A 10383-nucleotide genomic window follows, 5' to 3' on the forward strand; every position below is an offset into this window, starting at 1 on the left:
CCACTCCTCATAGTTCAAAGAACTTCTATCTGCTCAAAAAACTGAAGGACTTTTAGGGTAGCAATCAATTTCTAAGTAATGTTAAATTGGAAGAATTTGTCAAGTAATGTTAAATGAACTTTATCTACTTGGAATAGTAAAGGTTATGTTTATATTTCATATTATATTTAGTTACAAATTAAAATTTTGTATTTAAATTTTTTCAGTTAATAAAATAAAGTTGTCAAATATTAATCAGAATATGTTTTTTATAAATTACTCCATTTTGATAAAAGTGATATAGTTATTTTCAGTAGTCTAATCAGTATATATTTTTTTAAACACAACAAGGAGCGACCGGTAACCGCCTAGAAAACGTTGCCTCGGTGCCACCCGTGTGTCGCAATGTAACCTGCCCACCATATCTCCAGTCTCTTCTGGACCTCCATTGAAGTCCCTCTTGGATCATTAGAACATCCTGACCTGCTCTTCAGGAAAACCGTGATGTCTCTCACCAGGAGGGCTATCCTTTCCATTCCTACCCTACCTGGGGTTCGAGTATGCACCCTACGCATACCTCCCTCCCCAATTCAGCACGCCCTCTCCTCATTCCTCAAGGGTCCTTCTTACATCATCAAAATGACTCGACCCAGCCACTCTTACATGTAGCCGTGCCAGGTTACCCTTAGCAAAAAGGCTGCCTCCCATGCCCTATACGGTTCCGCGCTTCGACCTGGCTTCTCTTATTTTTTGAAGCCTTCTGTTTTTTTTTATATACAACATATTACACGACAATTTTGTATATTTTTTTTAAACTTTGAAGATACTGCTCTCGATTCCTATACTCTCTAATCAGCATCCCACTCCATCGCTTCTTTTTCTTTCATCTTGAGGACTTTTTTTGCTAGTGGAAGCCACATGGTTCCACTACCTTCTTCCTTGGAGCATGTATTCCACCATCAGTCCATCTAATCCTACCAGCCATCCATCTTCTGCAATGAAAGAATACATCCCCCGCAGTGTCCTCTTCACTGCAATACATGCATGTGGGATCTTCTTTTATTCAGAACCTGAAAAGAGCAGCCTTCTCGCTTCCAGCTTAGGAATTCGCTCATACTTTCTTTTTAATTGGAGTGCCCTCAGTGGCACTCTATCTGTGGCTGTCTGCCTATATAGGACAATATTGGCTGCTGCCAATATTGTCCTATATAGGCAGACACAGTTTTTACATTTGCCCTATGTTGCAGTGATGTTATTCTGCTGATATTTTTCTTATATTGAATTGTACCATACAGGTACTGCATACAGCAGGATCAATAAAGCAATTGAGAGCAGTAGCCTCCTTTTACTGGCCCTTGGCCCCTTCTTGTTATGCAACAGTTTCACCAGGTCTGATAAAGCTTTTTCTGCCTTATTCACTGCCTCTCATAAGTGAGTGCTGAACTTCCCGGATCGATCTGACCAGTATATTATAGTATGTTTTACTTTGATAGTGAAACAACTGCCTTTTTAAATGCAATTCATATTATTTCTTTATAATTCTATTATAAGCATCTATTTTTTTTTAATTTTAATATACCACAGTCATTATGTTATAATGATTCAAAATGTCACTCTTTTTCTTATGTGCTATTCTTGCAGTGCAAAATGCATACATTAAAAAAAAAACACATCATGCAATCGTTCAATAGTTGTCTATAAATTAAAATGTCTATAATACGCTGTTAACCTAACAAGAGACATTATTTCATAAAAATGATACAGCATTACACACCATCCAAACTAAAGAAAATAATTTAACTAGTTTCCCTGTTATCTTCAGCAAGCTGACTACTCCTGGTAAGTTATGATCGAGTTTTCCCTGCATGCAGAATTAAATTATATAACATGTAGGAAACTTAGTTAATTATTATAAAATATAATTATTATTAAATTTTGTTCAGTTAGGTACATGAGATAAGAATGAGCTTTTTTGCTTCAGTGTGTATGAAAAGTTAATGTTATGGCTGTCGTACTTGAAGAATGTCAGGGGAGATTTCCTAATTCTTCACTAATGACTCATCAACATTTGCAAAAGCTGAACAAAAACATTTTGCAAAACAAATAAAACATTTTGCATTTGTTGCAGAGAAATTAATTAACAGCCCTCAAATATCAACTGAAAAGCCTTCTGTTAAGACTAAATACCCAGAACAAGTCTATAGAAAAAAAGTTCTGAAGGAAGAAGTTTTAATTGTTTTCTGAAGATAATTTACCCTTGATGTATATTAAACATGTATTAATATAAAACTTTTTTATTAACTTTTCTTATTATTAATTGGTAAATTGACTTTTAGCCCACTTAACCCATTTAGAGGGGTAACATATATACTCGTATTATATGAATAGGCTAAGGCTGCTATGAAAAAAAAAACAGAATATTAATTTGTTTTATATTGCTTTTCCTCTGTCCTAATTTTTCCTACGGCTGAGTAACATAAAACACATAAGTTTCAACTGGTAACAGTCAGTTCATTTCCCTGTAAGTAATGTTTAATATACACACAGATGTGTTATGAGTATATGCTGAACATAAGTTATTCAGCCATTTTATGATTTATTAAAAAATGAACGAAGCAGTACAGCGCAGGATTGTTTTTCAAACATTAATCTAGGTACTAGTTTCTGATGACCTTGAATGAATACGTCTGCATGATGTAACCACAGGGGGATCGTCATTTGAGCATTGGAAACCATGCAGGAGAAAGTAGTATGCATACTATAGTTTCATGAAAGGTGATCTATTATTACTGTGTTTAGAGCATGGTCATGATCCTCCTTATAAAGACTATTAAATATTGGTATCAGCAGTTTAAGGTGTTGGCAGACCTCCTGACTCTGGATCGAGTAAGAAAAACGTTTTAGAGAAGTCTGAATAAATAACTCTTACAATTCAGAACTGGGAATACCACACTCGACAATCATGAAGGTTCTACACAAGTCTTTCTCTGATGAAGCTATCCTTCCCTGTTTCTGGTTGTGTTAACCGTCATAATTGCCATCACAATGTGATGGCCCAAAAATTAATGTTTGTTGTGCACTGTCTGCTTATGAAGCGATTGAACCATTCTTCTTTGCTGAGCCAACGGTTACTAGCACTAGTTATCTAGACATGTTTGCAGGAATATGCAGTGCAACAAATTGAACATCGGCAACCCGATGTTTACTTCCCACAAGATTGCATACCACCACATTGGATTAGGGGAACTGCCTATATGAACAATTCCCTCAACCTTGGATTGTCCAAGATCAACTGATTCCCTCACCACCTTGATCCCCTGACATTATCCCACTTGATGTCTTTCTTTGGGAATTTTGTCAAAAACAAGGTATTTGCAACAAAGGTTGTTCAATATTAATGAACTCAAAGAAGAATCGAAGGTGTAATTAAAGGAATAACTGCAGATATTCTTTATAATGTGAGGTGTAAAACTGAATATTGTTTAGATATTTTACACAGTAGAAAATGTGCTTGTGTGGAACTTGTTTGAAGTTAATAAATGTTGTAAGCAAAACTGTTTAAAATGCCCTGTTCAACAGTAAAACTTGCATGCAAGTACATCGATTTGCAATTCTTTTATTAACACCTGAAATGCAGTGAATAATTTATGATCACCAGTAGTATAGGATTGCTTTTTGAGCTGCATATTACACACATTTTGATGAACTTGTAATGTGAATATATGACAGTATATATATTCAGTTATTATCTTACATTAATGTTTTATATTGACTTTCTACCCTTTTTGCTTTGTTTACTTTTTGAAATGAATAATGCTAGTTTTTTATGGCAAGTTAAATATTTAGCTTAGGGTGACAATTAGTTAAATATTAGGAATGTAAAACAGACATCTGATTAATGTGAGGGTCATTCAATACTTAAACACACAAATAGCTGTGGAGGCAAAACAGTTGGTAAGAGGGTTATGATACTTTTAGAAAAGTAACTCAGTCAGTAACTCTGTAATGACTTTTGATCAGCTGTTTGAGTAAAATTGTTTTGTTTCTTAAAATCTCATTTTACAATGGCCAAGTCCTCTTGATGTTTGCAAATTAGTTGCAACAGCGTGCAGCGATCTGGTTTTGGTTTTTTAAGGTGAAAAACCAGTTAACTCTTGTATGACCAAACAATATGGACAAAGTGTATGAATTTCAAAAATCTTTATAAGCGGATAGATGGTCATATGTCAAACTTCAGTGACTTGACGTGTACTGTTCTGGGTGTTCAACTGAAGTATCAACTCCAGCGCTTGAAATGCATACACTCCCTCAGCTAAGAAGATAATGTTTTACAGTTGAGATTAGAGCTGAAAAATTACAAGTAATGTCGGTACAGCTCATAACATTACTACCTACAAGCTCAAGCACAAAATGGGTTCCAAGAGAGTCAACAGATTACCATGAGGCAAGATGCACTACACAGAGTGAAACAATGGTATCAGCAGGAAGGTGATGCCTTTTTTTGCACGGTATTTTAACCTGTGATGAGACATTGATTTGCCATTATGAACTGGAATCACAGTGTGAAGTGGAAGCATAAAATTTCACCTTACAAGAAAAAATTCTGAACCCGACCACCAGGAGGAAAAAACATGATGACAATCTTTTTGGATACAAAAGGCCCTTTTTTCAATTTTATAGAAGATCAGCAAACAATAAACAGTGCATACTACTGTGACATGCTTATCGACAGCAGTGTTTGTTTAACACTGTTGGCTTCACTTTGTGAAGCATCACTCTGGTCCACTCAAGGAGACACTATGTGGTAAGAAGTTTAATGGCAATGACAGTATCAAAGAAAATGTGCTAAATTGGCTTGGACATCTAGTCAAAGATTTCTTTACAGCAGGGATAAATAAGCTGATTCAGAGATGAGACAAGTGTATTAAAGTTGCTGAAGATTATGTCGAAAAGTGAAAAATTGATTAACATTGATTAAATAAACAGTTTTAGCTCTAGAGCAATGTATATCTTCAATTATTGAATAACCCTCGTATATGCATATTTATTCAATATTTTTAACATATAATTATAATCACATATATCTTGTATATGTTTAATTTAAGACAAAAGTGGAATAAATAGTTTGTGATTTATTTTCAGCACGGTCACTCTTACAAAGATCTTAAACCTAATGCTGGGACTTTATCTTTAACATTCTACATTTTAAGGTAAGTAATACTGAAATATTTTCCTTACTACCTTGTTTTTCCATTCTTAAACAATAAAATGATTCATTTTTAAAAAGTTGTTAATAATTTATAATATTTAAGTTCTAAATTTTATTTTTATTAATTTTTTAAAAATGTGTATATATATATATATATACATACACACATTTGAAAAATGATTATTTACAGTCTGAATAAATGAAATAAGATTTTATTGATATAAAAATAAAACTTTTTAATTTTTTTAAATTTCTTGTAAATATTGGAAAAAAACATTAATAAATACTAACAAGATGCAGTGTCATTGTTTTGAGCAATTGTTAAAACTATGGTGAGTTATGGAAACCAGTTTGATAAATAAATGTGGCTTTGGATGTTAGTATTGTATGTTCTTCTAATTCGGTTGTTCCAACCCAAAAAAAAAATTAAAAATTAAAGAATAAGAAACAAAATGTATAATCAAAATAAGAGAACTAGAGATTATATTCCGAATTTATTGTAAACATTTTGAAAATGTCATATATATATATATATATATATATATATATATATATATAGTTGTTGGTAGTTGTGAATAAATTGAGATTGGTAAATTTCAAAGCTTTTAAAATATAATTTCATTGAATGCACAATGTAATTGTATAATCCTAAACAGTTGCAATTGTTTAAATTCCCACTATTATGAATTCTAACACCATTAATTTATAAGATGGGGTAGGCCTAAAGGGTTCTTCTGTAGAAATATTTTAAGGGTTCTGCTAGTTAAAAAGGTCAGGGCCACTGCCCTAAATCATTTCCAGAGATATTTTAGATACTGCAGTTCTAAATCATTCCTTGAGATATCTTAGATATTGGAATGTAAGTGATGCAGTTTTACCGTCTTACTAGAGGCGTTCTTTATGTTTACATAGCTGTATGACTGAGAAACTTCTTATATACAGAGTAGGTAAAAAATTTACGTTTTACAAACCAACCATGATTATCAAACAAGACTAGAGGAAGTTTTATTTAAGGCTGATAAGAGTGAAGCACCATTCACATTTCATATGTAATTGCTAAACAAAGTAATGCTACTAAAACAATTAATCTTATTTAATTAGGTCCTGATTAGAGGCAAATCTGTCTGTTCCCTTTTTGATAAACTCTCTTACTGCCTTTATCTTACCTTGTTTAAGATTAGATCAACCTAGCACTTATAGTAGCTGGTAGGGTGGTAGCTACTTCTATATAGAAGGCCAAGTGGGTGGATGATGGCATCACCTTAAGTACTCTGTTTCTGTCCTAGGTAGCACACTAACAACCTATGTAATGGCTCTGATGCTTAATAACCAGATTTCACTCTTCCTAAATTTAATAAAAGTATGTCAACTGTCTTATAAGTTGATCACCTTATTAGAATATAATAATTTTTACGATTACCACCTGTTACCCACTCATAGAGAAATTAATCAAAATTATACAATTTTTTAAAAAATTTCAATCTAAAAAAAAATACCCATCGTCCAGCACAACATATTTTCAGTTACAGTTACTAGTTATATTTGTTAGAAAAGTTTGAAAATTTCTGTAAAAATAGACAGAATTTTTGGAATAAAGTTATACCAATTTTTAACCCATCACTCGTCACACAAGGCTTAAAGCATGTACTTAATGACAAAATTTTGAGCAAAAAATCCATAACTTTTGAAGAGTTGCACATTTTCTACCCAAACATCTGTCATTTTTGGTAGGTAAATTATGTTGAAGCATCGGCTACAAGATTTGCACGATGGGTTCCATGGTTACTGACTGTACCACACAGAATTAGTAAAAGACTGGGGGTTTATAGTTTTGTTTTTTCTGGTGATATTGCACAGATGGAGATTAATTTTCAATCAGATTTTTACTGATGATAACACATGGTTGTCCAGGCAGCAAGTGCCTGTGAATAGAATGACATCATCTCAACGTTTTTTTGGAAATTTTGGACAGAAGGTTTTTTGGTCATTCACCCTATAGCCTGGATTATGATCCAAGCAATTCTTTCCTATGCTTAGAGTTCCTGGGTGGACAATTTTTTTGAGGTGATGAAGAACTGGTGCATGGCATCACCTGTTGTTTAAATGAACTGGTGATGGATTATGGGATTTTTAAACCTTGTGGTTATTTTAATTGCTTAAATGTAGGGATGATTGTATGTAGAAGTAGGTTAAGGTATTGTGTATTAAACCTAGTCTAGTGGTTAAACTCATTGCAAAATCAGATGATTTTTGAAGTTGAGAGTTCTAAGGTTCGAGTCCTTGTAACGGTTACAAAGCTTTTCTATGGATTTGAGTACTAGACTGTGGATACGGGTGTTCTTTGATGGTTGGGTTTCAATTAACCACATTGGGTAGGCAATGGCAAACCATCTGTAAAACCTACCAGGAAAATTCCAATAGAATTGCCAAGGTTCGAACATGACTAAATGGCTAAAATTTATTTTTATTATATATTAAAAAATTTAAGATTATGTAAAATGTATTTTCTTAAGGCTATTTTTTCTATACTGTTATATGTATTAATTTTACGTGATTTTTATATTTTTCAGAAAGCAAGGATTTCTGGGATTATATAAGGGTATGGAAGCTAAGATATTACAGACGGTTATGACTGCTGCACTTATGTTTGCAGTATATGAAAAAATTACACAGTTTGTCTTTAAAGTCATGCTAAAAAACAAAAAACTATAATTTTGTAATTTTTTTAAGCGTAGAAGTAAAGGTATTTTGCTTATTAATCTTTATGGTATATGGATTTATCAGCATATATATTTAATTTTTTTATTCATTTTTTATATACTATTGTAATGGTATTTCTATTGAAGTTAATGAATGTGAAACAAATATCATTTTTTTTTTTGATAATATTTCTCTTTTAGTTTACGCTGTATACTTCTGCATCACATGGTATATTTGAATTATATACAATTTTGTTATGATTTGCCTTTTAGTAAATGAAACTTATCCTTGAAATTATTAACTGTTATCTTCATTGTCTTATTAATTTAGTTTTTATTATAATTTTGTAACCATTATTAACAAGTGTGTTCATGTTGTTTTTGCTTTAGCTTGTTTGTTGTATCAGTTGTTATGCGTCATTTATCCTTTAAGAAAGGAAATAACCCCATCTATCTCGCAACTCTTGATGTAGTTTACCAGCTCGCCATTGCTACATATAGGCTTTATGTTGACTCATTACTTCTTTATAAGTACTGATAAGTCATCTGAGTTCAGACTGTATGTTTCCTTCTCAAGAAATATGATAATTTTCCTATCCTAAAATAAATATTATGTTTATATTTTTTGAAATACCAGTCCATTGCTGTTCCAAATTTTTTCTTGCACCTTCAAACACTACGTTTTATTCTTTATGTTTTATGCCAAAAATATTCTAAGTTTTAATTTTCAAAATCTGACAAGAATGAAAAAAATATTTTATATTTTTCATCATCTGACTTAACTATTGTTACTTTTATTAAAAATAAAAAAAAAATCTGTCTTCTAATGAAGTATTTATGATATTAAAAAAAAAAGCAATTTTCATACTAAAATTATTATTTTTTAAGTACATAGTTATGGAATTTAATGATCTAAATTAAATTTTTATATACTTGAATATACATAGTATTTTAGTTTGAATAAGATATGTTTAATTTATTTGTAACAGAAATACGCTAAAATTATAGTACTGAACAATTTTCTATGTATGTAACATTTTGTTAACACTATGCATTCTGTATTTAATAGTAAGTTGACTGAAGTTTATGATCAGTAAAAATAATTTTGTATTGAGCTTTGTGTTAATTAATGTAATTGTTTCATTTAGTTAAGCTGATTTTTTTTTTTGTGATCAGTCCACTGTGCAATTTTGAATGGATTAAGTTTTATTGAGAAAGTTTTGTCATAGTTAATTAAAAATGGTATTTTCGAAAGTTACCATAATTTTTTATTTATTTTAAATATACTCTTTGGTGCTTGGTTCATAGTTATATAAGTAATAATAAGTTGGTATGTTGTTTAAAGAGCAAATACATTTTTAGTGCGTCTGTATTTGTTTTATTTCTTTCCTGACCAATATATCCAGTATACTTCACATGAACTCTAAAAGAAATTAAAATCTGAAATTGTGGCTTAAAATTTATATACATTATATTAGATATAATGCAGTTATCATTTTGTTTCTCTTTTATGGTTGTAAAAATTTGCATATCTTCAACTAAAAGTCCGTCCGTCGTACATTGGGTGTTGTTTTATACTAATTAACAGTACCAAAGTTGCCAATGTTATGAAGGTTCATCATAAAGATTTTATTACTGACAGATAAGTAGTGAATTTGTATTTAGCTATTTTTGAATCTAGGAATATAACATAAAACAGAAGACTGCATTATAAAATATGTAAATACTGCAGTCATCAAGACCGCCATGTGCTACAGATAAATCGCATTTACAAATAGTAAAAAATATTAAATTTGGTGATCTAGCTACTGAAATGAAGATGAACAGCTATTTAGCTACATGAACATTCATTTGTATACTCCAGCTATACTTTAACATATTCTACACCTCTTTAAGAAAAGGCTCATTTGTATTACTTTGAAACATTTTTGCTATTAATTGAAGGATCACAAAGGAAACATTGCATATATGAGGTCTGTAAATAAAGTCAGACCGGTACAGTAATGAGACAGCTTTCCCACTCTTCATAACAGTGTTGGAACTCAGAAACCGGAATATCCTTCAGATGTTGGTTAAATTTTTTTTATGTTTCTACTGTTCCAAAATGGTGTCCTTTGAGGTGTTTTTTTAAAGTCAGGAACAGGAAAAGTCATCACGGGGACACAAGTCAGGTGCATAAGGTGGTTGAGGAACTACAGGAATATTTTTCATTGTCAAAAAACTCATTAACTGAGAGTGCAGTGTGACAAGTGCATTATCATAATGCAGCATCCAGTTGTCGTTGATGGTTGGCCTCATGCAGGCAACTCTTTTCCACAGTCTTTCAAGAATTTATCGGTAAACATATTGATTTTCAGTCTGTCCTGTAGACATAAACTCCAAAAGTCTCTGATTTGCTCAACATTGTTGTTACTTTTTGACGTTAATGGTCTTCCAGAGTGGATCGTCAGCAACCGACTGAAAATTCCTGGCCATCTGAAAATGCTTTAAACCATC

At 31.8% G+C, this 10383-nt stretch overlaps 1 protein-coding gene across 1 annotated transcript in view; it reads left to right on the forward strand.

The window, feature by feature from the left end:
- The window catches only part of PMP34 (Peroxisomal Membrane Protein 34), a 31071-nt gene extending 21816 nt beyond the window's left edge, over positions 1-9255 (forward strand). The window contains exons 7-8 of the mRNA XM_075368773.1: positions 5122-5189; positions 7759-9255. Of these exons, the coding sequence (XP_075224888.1) occupies positions 5122-5189; positions 7759-7900 (210 nt within the window). The 3' untranslated portion in view covers positions 7901-9255. The remainder of the gene's footprint in view (positions 1-5121; positions 5190-7758) is intronic.
- The last annotated feature ends 1128 nt before the right edge of the window (positions 9256-10383 follow it).

This window comes from Lycorma delicatula, chromosome 6 (assembly GCF_047948215.1).
Source record: "Lycorma delicatula isolate Av1 chromosome 6, ASM4794821v1, whole genome shotgun sequence".
NCBI lineage: Eukaryota > Metazoa > Arthropoda > Insecta > Hemiptera > Fulgoridae > Lycorma > Lycorma delicatula.